Genomic DNA, 22,669 nt, shown 5'->3' on the forward strand with positions numbered 1-22,669 from the left:
TTTGGGCTGGGCTGGCCGGCCCACAGTGCAATCCTCAGCCCAGATGGCCCAACGAGTACCCAAAACTGGCCCATCAGAGCTGCTGCTGCTATGGTTGATGCTTCATCTTGGCAGCTTAGAGACCAAAACTCCACAACACAGCCAAATAAGTCTAGCATAACATCTCATCAAAAAAAAAAAGAGTCTAGAATAACATCTGTGGTACTAAGATTATCATGATGGCATTTGATGAGGGGATGGCGTGCTTAAACCTGCACAGCCTAAAGGTCCATATCACTAGCCAAGCAAGTGTTTTCTTCTTTCATGTACATGCTTTCTTCATCAGTTAAGGAAGTGACCTATAGCTAGCTTGAATGGCTGCATATTTATCGTGGCGATAAATATTGATCATCAGCCCTAGGAAAGGAAGGATCCTTGCAATTTCTTTTTTACATGGTGTCGTCATATCTTGAAGATGTATTTGAGATCCTCCACGGTGAGCTGAGCTGCAGCGCTGCCACCGGATTCGTCCTCGCCCAGTGCAGATTGGACCATCTTCTTTTTTCCCTCCTGGCAAAACAAAGCATGCACATTTTATCATTAGTTTGAAAAACTGTATATCTGCACTAAATGGATTGATCACTGCCCCACTGTTATCCTCTGTTTTATATTTCTTATTAAAACTTAGCCAATTACTTTTTATTTACTGAAAAAAAAACTGGTGGTGCAGTTTCATACACTGAAGTTTGGTCCTGTTAAACATTTTAATTTGTTCAAAGTTTGCTGTGATTAACCACCGCATTGTAAAACACAGATAAAGATGAATTGAGGAAGGAGTAGTAGGAAGCTAAATGGAACTGAGATCCGAATTCTCTCTAAACTCACATGATTAACAAAATTCATACCATCTAACTAGGGGAAGAAATCAAGACCCCAAAATGTAAGTGCATCGGTGACAAATATTATTACCTGAAGAGATAAAATGCGGTCCTCCACCGTGTCTTTGATGGTCAAACGGGAGACACTAACAGGACGGGTCTGCCCGATCCTATGTGCCCTGTCAACTGCCTGATCCTCAGCTGAGGGGTTCCACCAAGGATCAAGCATGATCACATGGCAAGCAGCTACCATGTTCAGGCCAAGATTCCCAGCCTTCAGTGACATAATGATCACTCTCACCTGAAGAATGAAAACTGATTACTTTCTGAAATGTCTACAGGTAAATAACGTAGAGTGGAAATTAAAATAAAATGTAGAACAAAAGAAACGAACCTCTGGGTCAGTGTTAAATTCTTTCACTGCTCTTTCTCTTACGTTCAGAGGCATCGACCCGTCCAACCTCCTGAACTCAATATGGTTGCTGCTCAGTGAATGCTCCAGCAAGTCCAGCATGCGAGACCACTGGGTGAAGACTATGGCCTTAGAGGGAGCTATGTCACTTGGAATTGATCCCGTTGCATCATGATCATTCCTTGTGTTGATGACCGACTTGATTATGTCGATGGTGGCCTGGATCTTCGAGGAGGTGTAACTACTTTCACAGATTGAGAATGGTTGGTCCTCAGATGTGGAGCAACTCGTTGTTGCATCTGACTCCAACTGAGGCCGGAGAACGAACTTCAAAGCGTAAGCTAATAAAAGAGATTCGGGACTTAATTCCTTTCCACAGTGTGGAGAAGCGGGGCAGACCTTCTCTTTAACCTTCTCATTGTTTATTAGATTATCATATACACAATCACAGCAGAAAACATGACCACATGTTGCTACAACAGCTTTCGTTGGTGGCTTCTTCTACAGAAAGAAAGGAAATATTGGCACGTCGCAAAATAAATTTAATACCGAGAATAAGTGAGCTACCAGTTATTGCAAGAAGACAAAATTTGCATGTACGAACACTGAGTGAATTGTTCCCTTACACTGCACATGGTACAATTCGCAGCATTTCTTTCCATATTTTCAAGCACATTTGCTGCTATTTCCACAGGAAGTTGCTTAGCCAATCCGAGAGAGTGGTCAAATGATTTTTTCCCCTTCAAAAGGAAAGGGTGGTTACAAGCCTGCCGAAGTTGAGACAGCAAGGCCAGGATGCGCACATAGTTTTTCTGAATGTACTTTTTATAGCGTCCCTGTAAAATGAACTCAACATATAAGCATTCAGATATTGCACACTGAATTTTTTGTGCAATTGAAACTTACTTTGGAAACAGAAATGTAAACTGAACACGTAGAATCAGTATTAACTAAAATGTGACCCCTTAAACCTAACTTTCATAAAGTTATGTGGACAACTAGCCCATGTTCATCAAAACTTATCATGTGGACTGCTATTCTGACGTAACCTTATTGGACTGAAATATTTATCATGTAAGACAACAGGGGGATGGGGAAAGGTACTTGAAAGTGATCGGGTGCTCTAGCCTAAGAGGGGGAGGGGGTGAATTAGGCACTAATAAAAACTTAGACCTATGGCTCCAACTAGTTTGCACAAAACTTAAACTAAAACATGCTATCAATATGTGCAACTAGGTTGTTCTAGTGTAAAACCCCTATCCCAAAAGAGTTTAGCAACCTATAGCCTTTCATATCAAGAAACTATTCTATGAAAGTAAAGGCATACAAATTACTAGAAAGAAATGCGGAAGCTTAAAGAGCGGGATAGGAGATAGCAAACTCTTGACGCGGGTGTTTATCCCGTGGTTCGGTTAGCCACAAAGGCACACCTACATCCACGTTGTTGTAGCACTCACTAAGAGTATTGCTACTCGGCCACCAAGTCTCTTTCGTGAACACAATCACGGTCACCTTGGCCCTGGGTTCCACTAAGGAGCTTCTCCACAAAGGATGGGGGTCTCCACGTCCCCCGCACAAAGGTGTCGTCGCCGCTCCACACCAAGTCGGAGGGTCGATGACGTTGCCGGCGAGCTTCACGCTCCAAGGTGCCGGCGCACCAAGCTCTTGTTTTGGTTCGCTAAAGAACCACAGCACAAAGGCTTAAGGCCTTGCAATCTCACTCACTAAGAGCTAATCCTTTACACAACACTCTCAAAGTGTGCTAAGGGCTAAGGATATGATCTTGATGCTTTTGTATGGCTTGGAGATGTTCTTGGGTGTGTGTGGGATGTCCAGCAACTCCAGCAAACTTCAAATGGCCGGGGTGAGGCGTATATATAGGCCACCAAGTCTTGTAGCCGTTGCTCCAACGGTCAGCTGAAAATCTGCGTACCACCGGAAGAACCGATGCCTCTTGGCGGGGTAGCGTCGGTTCATCCGGTCACTCTAAGCCACGAAGTAGCCGTTGAACTTCTGACTGCTGCTACAGTGACCACCGGTTGAACCGATGCAATGCACCGATGCCTCACCGGTTCAACCGGTGCTGAAGGATCTTCTTCTGACAGCTGACGTCATTGCACCGATGGTATGCACCGATGCACCATCGGTTGAACCGGTGCTGAAGGATCTTCTCCTGGGTACTTGACATCGTCTCTGGTACACAGTCCGGCCAAAGCACCGATGCCTTTTCTTGGACCGTCGGTTCAACCGGTGCCTATAGGCTGACTTGGCTTCGATTTCTTCCTGCACCAAACATCGTAGCGTCGGTTCTTCCGACAAGCGTCGGATGCACCGGTGCCCCTGGCGTCGGTTCTTCCGGTGCTCCTAACCGAAGAGCGTAGGGGCAGCCCTTCGGGTCTTGCTACGCCTATCTTCTCTCTCTTTGTCATCACTTGAACCTAAAAGCCTGAGAATGATAATCTTAACAATCATATTAGTCCAATTGTTGTGTTGTCATTCGATCACCAAAATCACTCGAAATGGCATAAATGGTGCCATGTTCGTTACAGTACTGTCTACTTGCTGAAAGAATACAAAATAAAGAAAACTGAGAATGTAAACTGGAAACTACCTTTAACTTTTGACGAGAGCTTTCTTCAAGATATAAATAGAAAGCTCGCTCCTCCTTGGTGAAATCTATTTTGCTCAACTGATTTGTCTTTGGTGGTATGTTTATGATTGGCTCTCCATCAAGTAGCATTTCTGTATGGAAAGAGTTAAAAATTAGATCAATGAAAAAAATATCATAACCAGAAAATAATCAAATAACAGCCAAATATGCTGAAAACCTCTAAAAACATAGGGTGAAAACATGATGGATTTCCTTCGAAAAAAACAAAGAACTGGACACACACAAAATAGAAATGAAATCGAGATGTGCCAAGTATTATTCTATAAAAATAAATAAGAAAATTTTATATGCTACATCAATGCCCATGATTGTTGTAAATGGCAGAAGGCCTATATGCATCTTCAGAACAGAAAAGTTTAATTCATGTTATCAACTATATAATCTATATGATCCCTAGTCCAGTACATAATACATCCGTATATGTAACAAATCTATTATTAGAGTATATTGGGTAGTTGTAGATATACGTATCGTAAACTGCCATATGTATCTCGGGGAGCCTTGCCCCCCAAGTCTTGTATTCTTATATATACCGGCCGAGGCCTCAATACAATCAATCCATCCATTACACCAATTCTATCCTTCCTACATGGTATCAGGAGTTTGGGTTCTAACCCTAGGCCTCAAACCCTAGTTTTCCGCTACTCGCGCTGCCGGCGCTCCTCCTCTCACGCCACGGCTGCCTTGTTCCCACGACGCCCCTCGAGCGCGCCGCCCTCACCTAACCCTAGCGCGCCCCCGGGGAGGTTGCCCATGACCTCCGCCCGGGGCAGCGCCCTCCACCCTCTCCACAGCAGATCGAAGGTCTGTCGATCTTCTAGGTGTTGTGGCAGATCGACCTGATCCGCCGTCGTCATCATCAAGCATCAGCGAATCGTGATGGAACTCACCTTGGATGCGTACCGGTGGCCTCCCCTGCTTCATCCTCCTCGTCGCGTCGGACCTCGTCGAGATCCGCCGCCGCGGGAAGACCTCATCGCCCTCTCCGCGCTCGCCGTGGAGAACGCTGGGCGTCGTCTCAACCCGCGCTGCCGTGGTGGTAACCCGGGCCAAGTCGACCCCGACAGCAAGCCGCCATGGTGGCGGCTGGCCAATCTGCGCCATCCTCGCGTGACCCCACGGGCTCATCTACATCGGCGGTGCTGCTTCGTCCCACCTCTCCAGCGCTCCTCCATGGCGGGATCCGCCGCCCCGCGCCGCGAGCCGTGCTGGGTCCCCTCTTCTCCGTCTCCTCGGCATCGGTCCCACCCGGCTCCCGTGACGTCCGTCCTCGTCAAGCGCGCCCTTCACCGAGCACGGAGGGCTGTCGCTGCGTCACCTCTTCAGGCAGCAGTAGCATCACCCCGTGGTCTTCTCCGCTGTTGCTTCCTCACCGCCGTCGACCACGTCCCTGACCTCATCGTCGACTCGTCGCTGCGCGCCCTGCGCATGGTTGTAACACCCCGGGTGTCTGCACAGTAATTGTGTAGGTTTGCTATGCATCATGTGCTTGAATTACTTAAAAAGGATCTTTTTGTAATTATGAAAGGTTATATGTGTAATTATGATTTTATGCAAGGTACTTTCTGCAGTTGTGTGGAATAGGTTGAGCAATTATAGCTTTAGTGGAGGGTGTTTTTGCAAAATTCGGTGCATTTATTGCATGGCAGCCATTTTTGCTTTTGAGTCTAGAGTTGAAGTGAATTTGCTTTGAAAAAGACAAATTTCCTAGAATTCAAAATCTCTTCAATGATTTTAATTTTAGCTCTTGAATCTTTGGTCAAATAAATTTTTGCACAACATCAAAGTTGTAGATCTTGAAAAGTTGAACAACTTTCATGTTGGGCACTTTTTCATTTGAGCTTTAGTTTAAAAGTCATTGCTTGTTTACAGAGAGGTCCCTGGAATTTTTGGTAATTACAAATCGACCCTTATGACCATCTCCCACCTCCCTGCTCTGTTCTCGCCGCCGACGCCACCGACAGCGCCGCCGCCGATGCCTTCCCGGCCATTCCGGCCATTACTCCGTCGTGCGCTGGCCCCCACGCGTCGCGGACGACCTCCTCCCCCTCCTGTTGCCTCGCGCTGGCCCTCTTCTTCCCTTGCCACGCGCCCCGCCGCTTCCAGAACCACCCCGTCGGCCGCCACCGCGACGCCGCCGTGGAACGGCCGCTGCAGAGCACGCCGCCCTCTTCTAGCGAGCGCCCGAGCACTACACATATCCCAGGACTCGATTTTGTGCATCCTTTTGCTCTATCCTCGCTACCACGCCGCAGAACACCGCCGCCGCCCCGCTGGTACGCCGGCGAGCTCACCCCGCCGCGGAGCCGCCACTGCAGGCCCGCTCCACCCCTACAGCCCCCACCATTAGCGCCGCCTCGTCCTAGCGTAGCTCCCAGGTCACTTCCCCTCGCCCAAACCTCACCGGAGCTACCCCGCCGCCGTGCTCCGAGCCCGCAAGCCGCCGCTCGCCGTCGACACCCCACCTCCGACCGCCCTAGCCTCGATTCCAAGCACCCAGAGGTGCGCCTTGAACCCGTGAGGCTCACGCACCCCTCCACCCTCGCCGCCGGTGAGCCCCTCGCCGGGAAATCGCCGGTCAAACCCGTGCTCCCCCTCTGACCCGACCCGAGGACCTCGGGTTTGAATTTGAAAAACCCCAGGGGGTTGTCTGCGATGTCAGTGACTCAGGGAAATAGTGCTATAAGGACTTGTTTGTATTAGTTTGCTGTGAACTTTGAAATTCTAGATCAATTCATAGAAAATTCATAAAATAGAAAATATTGATGTTTTGGAATACTATTGAAGAGCTCTATGCAGTAGAACCATAATATGTTAGGCTTTAGTTGCAAGTTTTTGCTGTATAAATGGTTTTGTGTCACTAGGTAAATAAATGCTAGATGTTTAGTCTTTTTATTATCTAATGCTTGAAAGCTGGTCTTGCTCTGAAATTTTTGTGGTAGTTTACTCATGTTACACTAGCTTTTCTATAAAAATTTCATGATCAGTTCTCTTGTGTATCTATTTCTTTGATTTAATCCTTGTTTAGTAGACTTTATTTATGGTAAATAGTTTCTGTTAGTAATAAATCAGGATTTTATTTCGGCATGTTCTTTTTGAGTAGCTTAGCTTGTCCAGGAAGTTTGAGCTTCAGTTCATGGATAGAACAGGAGTTAAAAATTGAATCTTGCTAAACTGATGTCTGTTTTGTTTATTTTCTCAGAATTAATTCTGTGTAGATAAAATCATGAAAAATTCACAGTAGCTAGATCATACCTGTGTAGATCTCATGTTAAATTTTGAGCTTCTGATCTGCTTTAGTTTGATCGGTATAATTCAAGCTTGTATTAGGTGTTGCCTGCATAAATGATTTATTGTGATTACATGGTTAAATTTTTTGGCATGATTTTTACAGGGTAGATTACTTTGTTCATGTTCTGTTTAGGGTAATTTTGGTAGAATTTATTACTATTTGTACTATGAGTTGTTGATTTATTTACAAACCATGACTAAATTATATAGGAAATCACCACCCCTCATTTTATGAAGTTAGTTAACTTCTTTTGTGCTGTTGATCATGATGCCTTGTGTAGTTAAATTTGTTATTTAACTACTCTATAAACGATTGCCCATGTGTGTTTATAATATTGTTCTTGCATTACATATAGATACGACTACTTTGTCGGACGGGACGTACGAGTTGATTCCGGAGTCTGACGGAGGTGATCTCGAAGCTCAAGTAAACACTGCGGAACTAACTGAAGCCCCGAACCAAAGTTCGGAAGAGCCTAGCGCTGAAATAGTTAGCAACTACCGAGAAGGCAAGCCCCGGACATAACCTATACTTCAAATTAATATCATTTACTGTATTATTTTACTTGTGCATTTACAGTTCATAGGAGTTGAATTGAAACCCTAGATGCACGATCCTAGGAACCTATGTACTGAACACTAGACCTGAGTTCGAATAATTGCTAAGCTTATAGGGCCGGTAAAAGTCGAGTGATTGCCTGTCACTCGCGAGCTTTATAGGAATTGCCTGTTTACTTTCTGTTATCAATATAAGGACGACGGACGGGGTTTTGTTCGATATCATGACCTTATGTGAGACCCCGTCTGTGTTGATGAACTTGCTAAGGTCGCGGTGTGTGGTAGTGCCGGTTAAGTTTTTGAAAGTACTAGCCACATGCCGTAAATATGGTACGCGGCAAGCCTAGTAGCCGATTGGACCGGGGAGTGGATATACCTTTCACTCTCTCAGTAGGGATAGGTTTTATTATTATGTTGTGCAACACTACGACTTCAAGGGACAAGGTTCGGCCTTGGAGCCCTGTAGTCGGGGAGAGTGACACTATCCACAAGCCGGAAAGAAAGGTCAACGGTTGTTTGGGAATGACCCGACGGTGTTCCAGACGTGTGTGCTAGGTTGTCCTTGCAAGGTTGAATTTCGATTCAGAATCGTCCGCCTCTCACGATGAAATGAGACTGCTTAATTGATCTGCCACACAGAGTAATAAGAGCAACAATATTCTTATTAATCTTGGTGTTTGCTTAGAAGTTCCACCATGATTGGATAGTAGATGCTTACATAGAATGGTTAATCAACTAGAATCTTGAAGCTAAAACTTGAAAGTAAGGACATACTCTTTATTGCTTTTCAGCAAAAAGGAAAACCAGAGCCTCACAAAGCCTTGCATAGTCTAGTTAAAGTGGGCTGCTTATACCCGTTGTCGGTTAAGTCTTGCTGAGTATTAGAATACTCAGCCTTGCTGTTGAAACTCTTTTTCAGGTATGAGTTTTGAGGATCAGATCGCTAGCTTAACCTATCCTTGCTCATTGCCTCCTGGCTGGTCCGTAGAATGGGATACGTCTTCGGCCGGCAATGACTATGACGAGTGATACCATGCTTGGGCTAGCTTGGTATACTTTTGCGACGTGTTGTAGTCATCGTGTTTCATCTTCCGCTGTTTAGACTCTGAACTTATAATCATAACTTGTATAACTGTTTGATTTAAGTTGGCTTTGTAATAATGTTTTTAACTGGTTTGTAATCGTTATTATGCCTGAGTTGTAAAATTGTGGTTGTAATATCTCTGAACTCGCCTTCGTGCGGGGTATGCTTGTTCGATCCGTGAATCGGTGGTTGTATCGGGACGTTACCCGATAGACCAAAAATTGTTCCGTTTGAAGTGCGTTTAAGCTAATGTTGCCTTTATGGTGATGGTTTACGCACTTGGGCCGGGATAATTTAGGCGGTTCTGCCACAATGGTCTTCGTCAAGTTGTACGAGTTCTTCGCCGTCTCTTTCGAGTGCCGCCGCCGCGCCATCCAGATCATTCGGCCTTGTGCTGGAAAGTCTGGATTCCCCTTCTCGCTTCATCTAGCACAACCACGTCGCCAGCGTCGCCATCTCGTCCCCGACTACTTCGTCTACTCCAGCAACAACAGGCGTTGGCATCTTCTACCTCGCCTTCTTCTGCGGCTGCGACCGCCATGGAGGCCTTCTCTGCTGGTCCCCCGGCGACGGCGTCTGGTTGTGCATCCTCCCTTGCACGTCCGGTATTGGCAACACCGGTGTGTGCCCATCGTCCCCGATGCGTTCCCGAGCCTGGCAAACTCTGGCATGTGTCGCTCGATGGCCGACTGCATCGACTTCGGCATCGCTCCCTCTACGACTACCTCGACGCGTCGCCATTTTCGTCTCTGGCATCTTCTCCATTACGCCACCACCATGGCGCCTCCTCGTGCGCCCGCGGCTTCATGTGCAACTACCTCATCTTCGGCAACTTCGACAGCTCTACGGCGACCACGGCTACTCTACGCACGACATCTTCGACCATGGCTCCTTCAGCTCGGCTATCTCGACATCGGCACAAAGGGCTACCATCCGCATGAGTAACTCGCCGGTTTTCTCTCCAGTAGCAGCATCCGCACCACACGGACGTTATGACTGCGGGGGGATGTTAGTCCGTTGGCTACTGCTTTCGGCTTCTTCTCTAGTCTCACCGTTTGCAGTGCTCCCGCTGTGACTGCGGGGGAGTATTAGAGTATATTTGGTAGTTGTAGATATACGTATCGTAAACTGCCATATGTATCTCGGGCCGGCCGAGGCCTCAATGCAATTAATCCATCCATTACACCAATTCTATCCTTCCTACATCTATATACTTCACACAGAATTTATTAGTTATGAGTAATTCCAGATTATTTGGGAAATAGTAAGTGCTATAGGTAGAATGATGCACTGGGCAGGTTTATCAGTGTAGCCTATGTATAGGTAAAAATTGCAGAAAGGTATATGAATTCAAAATATTTTAACTGACCTTTTATGCGCCGCAGAAGAACTATCCTCAAGACAGTTTGAAGCTTCTTATAGCCATAAGTTGCATTTCTAGAAACTGGGTTTTTAATCATAGAGCGGAATGAACTAAAATTAGAGTAAGGCTCATATTTCAGGAAGCGGAAATAGCTGTATAGATCATCAAGGCTATTCTGGATAGGTGTTCCAGATAAGCACCATCTCCTTTCTGCGCTCAATCCACAACAGGCTTTAGCCATTTGAGTCTGATGTCTTTTTATTGTGTGAGCTTCATCTAGCACAACTCTGAACCATCGTACCATCGAAAGTGGGCCACCTTCTGAATTCTTAGGTTTCTTTTTCTTCTTTGCCTTGGCTGCTGCATTTTTCTCAAGTTTCCTCTTATTACTCACACTACCAGTGATTTCTTTTGGCACTTCAAGGGATACAATTGCGTATGTAGTGACAACAACATCAAATTCTGCCAGCTCAGTTGGATCTCTAGTCCTTGAACCTCCATGATAAACCAGAACAGACAATTCTGCGCGATGGGCAACCTTCGCAGACAACTCACTAGCCCACTGCTTAAGAACGCTAGCAGGGCACACCACCAATGTGCCTGCAGCTGGTCTGGACGTCGGCCTCAAGGTTGATGCACTGGAGCTCACTCTGGTCTTCTTCTTGGGTTGACCTTTAACAACCCTTGACTGGATAGCATGGGCCCTCAAGTCCTTGTCCACAACAAGCTCTGCTTCGTCATCGTCATTATTGAAAGGAATGCAAGGCAACCCTCTAGAACATTCTCCACTAAGCAAGAATGAGATATTTTCCATGGAGTACTCTAAAATTAGTAATAAGTAAAATTTTGAAAATGTTAGAATATTTTTGGAATTCTCTAGAAGGGGGACACTTGTCCTAATACCATGGTTCCCCTTGACCTATAAATAGAGCCCTCCTCCTTGCCATGGCATCCATCCATGAACAAGGTAGATGAGTTGTGGTAGGGCTAGAAGGGTGAGTGCTAGGCTAGCCACTTAAAGGTGTGTGTTCCTTTGTAACTTTGTTGCTCCAATAAAGTAAGTGTCTTTATAAGTGTTAGTCTCCCGGTTAAGCCTAAGTACTTAGTGTATAAGTTGTGATCCATCGAAGGTTGGCTCTGTCACCCGGAAGCCAGCTTCATCTGTTGGTAGGCTCTGCCTCCCGGAAGCAAAAGGCGGCTCTGCCATCAAAAGGACCTGGTACACTAAGTAACTAGAAGCTGACCGACTCTGGAGTGAGTTGGTGTGTCATAGGGGTAGATCCTCAACTTAGTGGGTATTAGGGCCACCTCAATATCCAACAGTCATCATCAGATTTATCACATTCTGAATCGTTAGTCATGAACCTAGATTGTTGAAGCCTCTCCTTCTGTATAAGGGCAATCGTAGATATTGTCTGTAACACCTCCGGTGTTTAGCACTGTTTAAACATGCCATTAACATCAAATGACACAGTAAACCCTGTTTTGGTGATCGCGTAAAAGCCGAAATTCAGTTTAAATACACCAAAAAGTCAACTCTCGCACCTTTGCTCAAATGAACTTTCGCCCAACACGAAAGTTGTAGAGTTTGACAAGGTAAACAACTTTCGTGTTCAAAGTTTTTCAAGTTACAACGTGAAATTTGGAGTAAACCCCGAAAAACAAGCGGGATCATTAAACTTGAATTCAAATTTTAAACTTCCAAATCATCGCTCAAATGAAGTTTTGCCTGAAAGGAAAGTTGTAGGAAATTTAATTTTAAACAACTTTCGTGTTCAAAATTTTTCAAGTTTCATTTGAAAATCTTCAGTTTGGACCAAGTCAAACCGTTGAAATTTCTTTTCTCTCTCCACTCCCTTTCTCTCTCTCTCCCTCGCTGACCTTCCCCTGCCCTGAGCGCAGGCACTCGAGCGCGCCCCGCGTGCGCTCGCTGCACCGCTGCCCTGCCGCTCGCTGCCCGGCCATGAGCACCATGCCCACACGCCCGCCGCTGACCTCCCTCTCCCCCGTCCCGTCGAGCCTGCCGCATTCCGCTCAGACGACGAGCACGCCGCAAATGACAGGAGCTCGACGACGCGCCGCGACGCCGCCGTGGCACCCAACGAGCCCGGCCATGCCGCTGCCTGAGCCGCTGACCGCGGCCGGCCATCAATGCCGCGCGCGCACACGCCACCGCTCGCCTCAGCGACCGCCCCGCGCTGCTGCCACGGTCCTGCTCGCGCACGCCACGCGGCCGTCCGCCTCTGCCGTTGCCGCACGACCACGCGCACGGTCGTCGGCGTCTCTTCTCCCTGCGCCCGCCCCTGCTGCTCTCCCCATCCCATTTCACAGGCGCACCCATCCCTGCCCCCTCTCCTTTCCTCCCACGTTGCCCCAAGCCGTGCCCAGAGCCGAGCGCTCCCCTGCGCCCTGCCCAGAAACCGGCCGCGGCCGCCCTTGCCGCCGCAAACACCTCACCGTGGAGCCCCTGCTCCCGGCCCTCCTCCACCTGCGCACACGCTCTAGCTAGCTTCCACACCTTCCCCGGCAGCTCAACGAACCCCCCATTGCTGCCCGGCGCCCCTCCTCGGCACAGAACGCGGCCGTCGCCGCTCGACGCGCCATGGCCGCCGCCCCTCCGCGGAGGCCTATGCTCCGGCCGCTCCCTCCCCAATAGAAAGGCTCCATCCGCTTCCACATGTCCCAGTGAACCTCCCCGGCCGGACCTTGCCGCCCCTCCCTCGCCGGAGCGCCGCCGCCGCCACAGCCGCCCGCCGCCTGCCCCTGCTCACCGTGGCCGGTGCGCCACGGCCCGCCCCAGCGCACACCGAGACCACCTACGTGTTCATCTTGAACCCCTGGTTCTAATCCCCCACTTCCCCTTCGCCGCCGGCGAGTGACCTCGCCGGATTTCGGCCCCCAAGGTCCGCCCCTCCCCTGTTAACTCCGGCAGGGACCTATTTGCAATTCCCCAAAACCTCCCAAGGGCATATATGCGAGAGTCGGTTTTGGTTTTCTTTTGTTTTCAAAACAGCGAACTTGCAAAATCTATATAAATTCGTAGAAAAATCGGAAAAATGTAAACTCAACTGTTCTGAGTTCCTTGTGGCTAGATCTACAACTTTTGTTACATACACTTTTTCTTTTGCTCAATAGTTTTTACTTCATTTAAAATATAAGGAAAATGTACTTTATATTAGATCTCAAGTTACAAGCATGAGTTGTTAGCCATTTTTGGTCAGTGGGTTACATGTTAGATGTATAATCTTGTGTAAAAATTTCGTGGACAGTTTACATGCCTAGCTATCATTTTATTTAACTCTTGATGTATGCCTAGGAGGGATAGTTTTATTTATCCAAGTTGTTATGTTATGTTTCATGGGTTCAAACTTTTACAGTACTTGTATTTTAGTTCCAAGAGTCTACAGAAAAAGTTTGAGAATTTTGAGTTAAGACAATCTGGACCAAATGATTTTTTGTGAGGATAGCTACATTAAATCATTGAAAATAGTTTCTGTACATGAAAAATTCTAATAATTTTTCTAGAGGTTAATCTTGAGTATATAACCGTGCTGGTAAAAGATGAGGCTCTGTAACTTGCTAGAACAGTCTGTAGAAATTAGTTTTGATCCATGCAGCTATACATTGCTCTATTTTTCATGCCCTGTACAATGCTTGTTTAATTGTGAAAAATTTATGGCAGGCTCATCTTTAGGTATACAACACTCATTTAAAATTTCGTTACCATTACTTGTATAGTTTGGCCTATAATATTCATTTTTGTTTCTAGCAGTAGCTGTTTGTTTTATTTTTCATGGTTAATAGGCTGCATGAAATGGGCTGAAAATTTCACAGTAGGCATGTTTCTCAGAGGTGTACCTTGCATAAAATTTTCAAACCCAGAATCTCTGTTTAACTTTATTTATGATAAGGACATGCTTAACCTAGTAATAAATGAGAAAAATCATTTCTTTTGCTGCATAGGGATAATAGGTAAAATCCACCCTAGTAACTTTGTGAAGTCAGTTAATGGTCATTACTCTAAATGATTGCCCAAAATGTTGTAGCAATATATATTGCAATCATCTTGAGTTGCGTTGGAGTACAACTCTTTAGTGAAGAATCGATTAAATCGTATCACTAAAATAACTCACGCTTATGCATTTCATATAGATTCGACTACTCTCCCTGACGGTACGTACGAGTTGGTGCCGGAGTCCGAGAGTGAGCAGCGTGAAGCTCAAGTTAATCTAACTGAAGTCACTGAAGACCTGAACCAGAGTTCAGAAGAGCCCAAGGCTAGCTCCGCTCAGGAAGGCAAGCCCCGGAGCATGTCCTACCTATTTTAAATTTATGCAACTATTTATATTCCTATTTATTTGTGCATTTAAGTTGCAGGAATTGTTTGGAACCTTAGTTGCATGATCCTAGGTACCTATGCTTGAACACTAGTATGTGTAGGTCGCTAGTTGGCTATGCTAATGGTTCGGTAGAAGTCGAGTGATTTCCTGTCACTCGCGAGCTCATAGGAGTTGAATGCTTACTACACACTGCAATATAAGGTTTACGGGCAGGGTTGTTGTACTTGTGATACCCCGTCTGTTTAGTGAAAATAGATAAGGCCACGGTGTGTGGTAGTGGTGGTTAAGCGTTTGAACGTACTAACCACATGCCGAGAATATGGTATTCGGTAAGCTTAAGTACCTGATGGAACCGGCCGTGGAACATACTCCCCACTGTCTGGTCTTTGGTCACGCACGGGTGCAGGGCACCCTAGGGCGGTGGGCCTGTTTCATGCCCGGGGAAAAAGGGGAAAAGTCGCGTGGGTGATTGCATTCCCCATGCGTGTGTTTAGGTCTGCCTGGCCAGGTTAACAAATTCGATTCGAATCGTCCGTCTCTCACGGATATTGAGACTGCTTAACCCTTTTGCTACATAGAGTAAGAAGTGGAACAATGACGATGAGAAATATGATTGAATGATGAAAAATAATTGTTTTCACCATGTATGCTCTAGGATAGATGCTAATGTAGAATGGTTAATCAAACTAGAACCTGAAAGCTAAAATCGGAAAGTAAGGACTCACTCTTTATTGCTTGTCTGCAAAGATAACCCCTCAAGCCAAAAGCCTTGCATGTCTAGTTAGAGGGCTAGTTATATCCTAGTCGGGTAAGCCTTGCTGAGTATTAGTATACTCAGCCTTGCTTGTGGCTCCATTTTGTTTCAGGTAGTACTTTTGAGGACATGATTGCTAGTTTGACTTGGCCGTGTACTCTGCCTCCTAGTTGGTCGGTGGAGTGGGATACGACTCCGGCCAACGATGACAATGCCGAGTGATGTCACGTACGGGCTTCATCATGACATCATGTATCGTCATTTAGAACTCGTTTTATTTCCGCTGCAGGGAACTCTGAACTACTTTCTTTTCGAACTTCTATGACCTTTCGGAGATTTCGAAACCGGTTTGTAATAATTAAGTTAAGACTCTGTCATGTAATGTATCTGCGAAATGTTGTACTCTCTGGACTCACCTTCGTGTGGGTTGCATGTAAGCTTTGGGTTCGATCGACGCTCAGGTGGATTCTTCGGGACTTTACCCGACAGCACTGCCGAATTGCTCCGTTTGAAGTGCGTGTTAGCCGGGATTATCTTTAAGATGATGGTTAGCGCACTTGAGCCGGATTAATTAGGGTGGTACTGCCACATTGTCTTCCCAAGACCCTGCATCACATGAAACTATCTGCCTATAACAAAGGAACCTGGTAAAAAAAGACTGAAATGTATTGGAATAAGGTAGGAAATAAGAAATAACCTGATCATCTGCCAGAATTCCACCAGAGCAATGTGTACTATTCTCCCTGGAGACCATCCAAGCTAATGCTATTTTCTGTGAAACACAGAGCATACAAATGAATAGGGCCCCGAAGTAAGCTAAATAATTACAACACTGCAATTATTATAAAAAAGGTACCTAATGCTTAAGGAGTGAAACTGACAGAACACCTTCAGGCAGATCTTCTTCCCCTTTTTCCTGACCAATATGCTGCATACAGTTCAGGAGAAAATAATTTGGTTAATATATACCAAGTATAACAAAACTGAAGTAGCACGAAATTAGGTGCCTATTTGATTAAGGTGACATTATGTCAGTCAATCATACATGCATACCTGCAAGGCTTCTTCATATACGGCTTTCTCATCAGCAGTAAAATAACACTTTTTAGGGGTTTTTGGGATACTATCGGCTTCAAAATCAATAACAGAAGTCATGGATGGCATTGGCTGACGAGGGAAGTCCTTGCTTGTTTTGTAATAGGATGGACCCTGATGAGTACTTAAAAAGCCGTCTCCATCCAACATAACCGGTTCATCTTCGTCGCTACTTGTGTCATCAGAAGTTGTGCTGAGAGAATGGAGAGGCTGCTGGCGAAAACGATTGCGGAAATCATGGTGATCGTGATCGTCTTCGCTATTTGATGAGCACATATTGGTGCAGCTGTCGTCCTCACCATCTGAACACAAGTCAACAATTGCTTCACCATCTGAACTTAAGTCGATGATTTCCATAGTGCCTGCAAACATGCATATGATCCAAGTAGGCCTTGTCATATATTTGATTCACAAGAAAGCTGTCAACAGTAGATGCTCGGCGAGTGGATGAACCGCTAGGAACGTAAACATGAATGCATGCAGTGTTGGACGCATGGATGCCGCTTCTATAGTAAGCGGTAATGTATGGGGACGCTTTCATGTGTGCTGGCATGAAAGGTTCAATGAATATATCTGTCAATTTTCTGCAGGTACACTAACCGCAATTACGTAAAGTTAAGCACGGTTAGAACTCGGCTAGAAAGATATATCTAGGGAGAGACGTAAATTGTGCCATGCCACCGGTGCTAACCCCGTAAGCCCAAAACTTTTTGGCAATTGTTTCCCTTGGGAGGACGATTAGGTCGTGCATGCATCACACTCATATAATTGAAAGCCACTGAAAATAGATGTGGATTAGTCGGCAAGGTTAAGGTTTGCACGTGAGCACGGTTTATCTTCTCTCAATTAAGGTCTATCTAGAAATCTGTCATTTCTACTATATCCTGGAAGATGAAATTATTTGGCATGGTAGAAGACTTTATCAGTAGAAGCTCCAGTGGATAATTTTGCTCCAAAACTTGTCTACTAGCTTCTGTTTAAATTTGGGAATTTTTCGACTTGTATACTTTGGGGCACATTAGAAACTTTGACACCCAGTTTTTCTGTCAGCTTTGAGCACTTGGGTTGCACGAATTTTTAGGCCTTCCTAGAGATGTTTTCTGCAGAAGTGTTCAACACAAAACTTGTGCCAAATTTACTTACCAAGCTTCTGTAAAAATTTGGTAATTTTATGCTTAGTAATTTGTCCTCAGCACTAAGTTTACTGGCTCTCTGGTCCCTGAAAATTTCGGGCTGACAGTAAAGCAAAACTATAAGGATAAGACCTTCTTAGGCTCTAATCTAGCTCTTGAGTTGACTAGCAAAGTTGTGCCTAAGAACCTTAGGAATGTTCCTGTAAATTTTGAAAAATTTTAGAGCTCTGTGCTTTCAGTTGTACTCGTTTTCGTACACTACCCAAAAATCTGTTTTATCCATCACTCACTTGTGCATATCTATTTGTACAGATGGCTGCCCCTGCTCTCCTGGTGTTTGATGAGGATGGGCGTGTACACTCCGAGTGCACACACTGGCAGGGTTTTCCCTCCATTCTTTGGGAAGTGATGCGCGATGCCGGATATCCCAGTCCCCCGCGCTATGTGGGCGAGGAGTTCCTTGAGATGGGAGTCGCGCGCTGTCATGTGCGAATGACTCATGCTCCCCACCCTTTCCCCACTCACTGGGCTTCCTTGGAGCTGGAGGTAGTTGAACACCGTCTGGTTGCCACTTGGGAAGTTGCAGCCATGACAGCACTCAACAAGTTTTGTGAAAAGAATTATGCAGCTGTCACCCTAGCTCCTATTGGCCTCTTCCCAGCAGAGCAGCCCAATGACCCTAACTGGCTTAGTTGGGTCGGACACACTGGGTACCTTCAGCAGAACAGAGCTGCAGAGACTATCTCTATGTCAGTGAAGTGCATGAATGCACTCTACCGCTTGCAGACCTTACAGGCCAAGGCCATGTCCCAGATCATTGCTTCTGCACGGACCAGCCATGAGATAGTGATTGCTAAGAATGAGCAGATCAGGGATCTTGATGCCCATGTTGGCCAGCTGGAGGGTCTCATTGAGGAGCGTGATGTTCTCTTGGACAACAGGGATGCTGACTTTGCACTTCTGGAGCAGCAGTTCACCGCCCAACAGGTTTAGCTAAATGCTGCATTTGATCACATTGAGATGTTGGAGGCTCAGCAGGCCCAGCCCGAGGCCATGGAGGAGGAGCCCCAGGAGGTTCAGGGTATCTTAGGACTTGACACTACGTCTGGAGTGCCCCTGCCACCACTTCCGGGAGCTCACTCTCCAGTGAGGAGCGAGTCTTCAGTCAACAATCTGGACGACTTTTAGATGATGTCTTAAGTAGTCTTTCGCGCATACTCCTCTATAGGGTAGCCTAACTTTGGATGGTGATGTAATAGGCTAACTAAGAGTTGAGTACCTCGCTTTTGTAAAAGAGTACCACTCATATGTAAAAGTACCTTAATCGCTTAGGCTTTGGCTAAGAACTTGATGGATGGTTGTAATGGTTTAATTGCAGTGGAGTCTATCGCTGCAGAAACTTGTCTAAATTTTTATCCATGTTTCCTTACATTTCTGGGATGTGTGTTGAATACCAAAGTTGTTATGAATTGCATGATCTAAGTTCTCACCAAATTTCAGCATTTTTAGACCTGTGTGCCAAAAGTTATGGCCCGAACATTGCACCTCGGCCTGCTGAAAAGCAGACTGGACAGAGCGGCAGAAATTGCATTTTTCGCCCACCTTAACTGTCGATTTAGCTTTGGAGTTGAATACCAAAGTTGTAGTATGATAAATTATCTATCTGCTGTAAAAATTTGGGCGCATTTCGATGAACAGAGTGCAAGTTATGAATTTTCTTGTAACGAACAGCGTTGTTGTCCCTGTTAATATTATACTCGTTCCAGTACTACTTTTCCGCGCTTACCCTTCTGTACTTGGTGAAGTCATATGTCACCCTACTAATGAGAGAAACTGTCATTCCAGATGGTGGGAGCGACACGTGGCAACCCTGAGAGTTTCGGGGACGCGAATGGTAGCAGTTCGCAGCGACCGCCACCACCGCCACCCAACTTTGCGGAATATCTGGCCGCCCAAATCGAGTTACTCCGTCAACTCGTCCAGGGACAGCAACAACAGCAACAGCAGCGGGGTGGACCCAATGTTCATCAACCTCAAGCCGCTGGTTACCCGGAATTCTTGGCAACTCAGCCCCCTCTGTTCAACAAGACAGAAGAGCCACTGGATGCGGATGCTTGGATTCGCACAATTGAGTCCAAGTTTTCACTACTTCTGGCACCATGCTCAGAGCAAAACAAGGCTCGCTTTGCCGCGCAACAGCTTCGCGGTTCGGCACGTCTTTGGTGGGATAACTACCTTGGCATGCTCCCAGCTGATCACGTTGCCACTTGGGATGAATTCAAGGCTGCATTCAAGGGTCACCATATTCCAGAAGGACTCATGGACAGGAAGCTAAATGAGTTCCTGGCTCTTACTCAAGGGACACGTACAGTTCTCCAATATGCCCAAGCTTTCAACAATCTCTGTCAGTACGCGGGCTATCATGCTGACACAGATGTTAAGAAGCGTGATCGTTTTCGTAGAGGCTTAAACACCAAGCTCAAGGAACGACTAAACCCCATTAGGGTAGACACATACAACGAGCTGGTTAATCTCGCACTCACTCAAGAAGACTGTATCATGGCTCACCGTGCTGAGAAAAAGAGGAAAGCACCAGCTGGACCCTCTAGTGCGCAGCCACAGAGGTATCGCGTAGTGCAGAATGTTGCACCCCAGATTCCTCAGAAAGCCCCTCAGCCAGGGCGTTGGGTTATCAGGCCTCCACTGCAGCAGAGCGTTGTACGTTTCCCTGTTCCTCAGTTAACTGGCCCAAGGCCAACTGCTCCACCGCCAGCCCGTCCAAGTGAGGGAAATCATTGCTTTAATTGTGGGAGTTCAACTCATTTCGCCCGTGAGTGCCCACAACCCAAGCGACAAAATCAGGGCCAAGGCTTTAATCAAAACAACAAGAACAAGGGCAGAAGGCAAACTGTTCAGGTCAAGCAAGGGCATATCAATTTCACCACTCTTGCAGAACTCCCTGAGGGCGCACCAGTGATGACGGGTACATTTTCTATCCATAACAAGCCTGCAGTTATATTATTTGATTCTGGTGCATCGCATAGTTTCATTGGTGCAAAATTTGGTGCAAAAGTGGGTTTGGATTTTATTCACACGAAAGGGTCATACATGATATCAACCCCAGGGGGTAAAATTGCTTCGAATCAAATAATACGACTTGTGCCAATCAAGTTGGGTAGCCTAATCATCAACACCGACCTTATACTCCTACCACTTGAGGGTATAGATATCATCTTGGGGATGAATTGGATGACTCAGCATGGGGTTATAATAGATATTCCCGCCAGAGCGGTTGAATTAAATTCGCCAAAATATGGAGCCACTACTCTCTATTTACCCTTCCGAGAGTGTGTCAATTCTTGTGCATTTGCCATGAGCACATCCAACATAGAAGAAATTCCGGTGGTATGCGAGTACACCGATGTGTTCCCGGATGACTTACCAGGAATGCCACCAGATAGAGAGATTGAGTTTGTTATTGAACTACAGCCAGGCACTGCCCCTATCTCAAAGAGGCCATATAGAATGCCACCCAAGGAGTTGGCCGAGTTAAAAATCCAACTTCAAGAGCTTCTGGACAAAGGCTTCATTCGCCCCAGTGCATCACCTTGGGGTTGTCCAGCCCTCTTTGTAAAGAAAAGGGATGAGAGTTTGAGGTTGTGTGTGGACTACCGACCTCTCAATGCGGTGACAATCAAAAACAAATATCCCCTTCCCCGCATTGATGTTCTCTTCGATCAACTGGCTGGAGCTAGAATTTTCTCAAAGATTGATCTTCGCTCCGGCTATCATCAGATCAAGATTCGTCCATGTGATATTCCTAAAACCGCATTCTCCACGCGATATGGACTATATGAATATTTAGTCATGTCTTTTGGTCTCACAAATGCACCTGCCTACTTCATGTATCTCATGAACTCGGTATTCATGCCTGAGCTCGACAAGTTCGTCGTGGTTTTCATTGATGACATCCTTATTTATTCCAAGAATGAGGAAGACCATGCTAAGCACCTGCGCATTGTTCTCCAACGTCTTTGGGACCATCAGCTCTATGCTAAATTTTCCAAATGTGAATTCTGGCTAGATAGAGTGAAATTCTTGAGCCACACTATTTCCAGCGAAGGCATAGCCGTGGATCCTAGCAAAGTGCAAGAAGTGATGGACTGGAAACCTCCTACTTCCGTTCATCAAATTCGCAGTTTTCTTGGTTTAGCCGGATATTATCGCCGGTTCATTCCGGATTTCTCCAGAATTGCTAAGCCAATGACTGAACTATTGAAGAAAGGAGTAAAGTTTGTGTGGGATGAAAAATGTGAAAAGGCTTTCCACACCCTAAGGGAGCAGTTGACTACAGCACCTGTCTTAGCTCAACCTGATAACACCAAGTCCTTTGACGTGTATTGTGACGCGTCGGGTACTGGTCTTGGTTGTGTGCTCATGCAAGACAATAGAGTTATTGCTTATGCGTCACGAGCTCTTCGACCCCATGAGCAGAATTATCCTACTCACGACCTTGAATTAGCAGCTGTCATTCACGCTCTAAAGATATGGATGCATTATCTTATGGGTGCTCATTGCAATATCTACACCGATCACAAAAGTCTCAAATATATTTTCACTCAAGCTGACCTGAATATGAGACAAAGACGGTGGCTAGAATTAATCAAGGATTATGATCTTGAGGTGCACTATCACCCAGGCAAGGCTAATGTTGTAGCAGATGCATTAAGTCGCAAAGCTCATTGCCATTGCCTATCCGTGGAATCCTATTCAGAAACCCTCTGTAATGAGATGAGGAAGCTCCAGTTGGAAACAATTCCCTAAGGTACATTAAATCACATCTCAGTTGAACCAACTCTTCATGATCAAATCATTATGGCCCAATTACATGATAAAGGTGTTGGGATCATTAAACAAAAACTCTCTCAAGGAGAAAGGAAGTATAAGTGCTTTCGTCAGGACCATCACGGAGTCCTATGGTTTGAAAGTCGTTTAGTTGTTCCGAAAAATCATGATCTTCGGAAGCAAATTCTCGACGAGGCACATCTTTCCAAATTTTCTATTCACCCGAGCAGTACCAAGATGTATCAAGATCTTAGGCAAAATTTCTG

General features: G+C 46.0%; 1 protein-coding gene across 2 annotated transcripts; it reads right to left on the minus strand.

Annotated features, from left to right (window-relative positions):
- Window positions 1-190: 190 nt before the first annotated feature.
- Window positions 191-16,898, minus strand: LOC120641874 (helicase-like transcription factor CHR28). 2 transcript variants are annotated; one of them, XM_039918185.1, is made up of 10 exons: window positions 16,384-16,898; window positions 16,187-16,258; window positions 16,028-16,102; window positions 15,920-15,936; window positions 11,602-11,646; window positions 3,881-4,011; window positions 1,896-2,105; window positions 1,252-1,770; window positions 949-1,158; window positions 191-549 (listed from the first exon to the last, which is right to left on the minus strand). In XM_039918185.1, exons 3-10 carry the CDS (start codon window positions 16,033-16,035, stop codon window positions 442-444), a joined length of 1,248 nt encoding a protein of 415 aa, XP_039774119.1. In that variant the 5' UTR covers window positions 16,036-16,102; window positions 16,187-16,258; window positions 16,384-16,898; the 3' UTR covers window positions 191-441. The 2 variants fall into 2 exon arrangements, with proteins under 2 accessions (XP_039774119.1, XP_039774118.1); XM_039918184.1 differs by lacking the exons at window positions 11,602-11,646; window positions 15,920-15,936; window positions 16,028-16,102; window positions 16,187-16,258; window positions 16,384-16,898 and adding an exon at window positions 10,243-11,353.
- Window positions 16,899-22,669: the final 5,771 nt, after the last annotated feature.

This window comes from Panicum virgatum, chromosome 7K (assembly GCF_016808335.1).
Source record: "Panicum virgatum strain AP13 chromosome 7K, P.virgatum_v5, whole genome shotgun sequence".
In the NCBI taxonomy this organism is placed as follows: Eukaryota; Viridiplantae; Streptophyta; class Magnoliopsida; order Poales; family Poaceae; genus Panicum; species Panicum virgatum.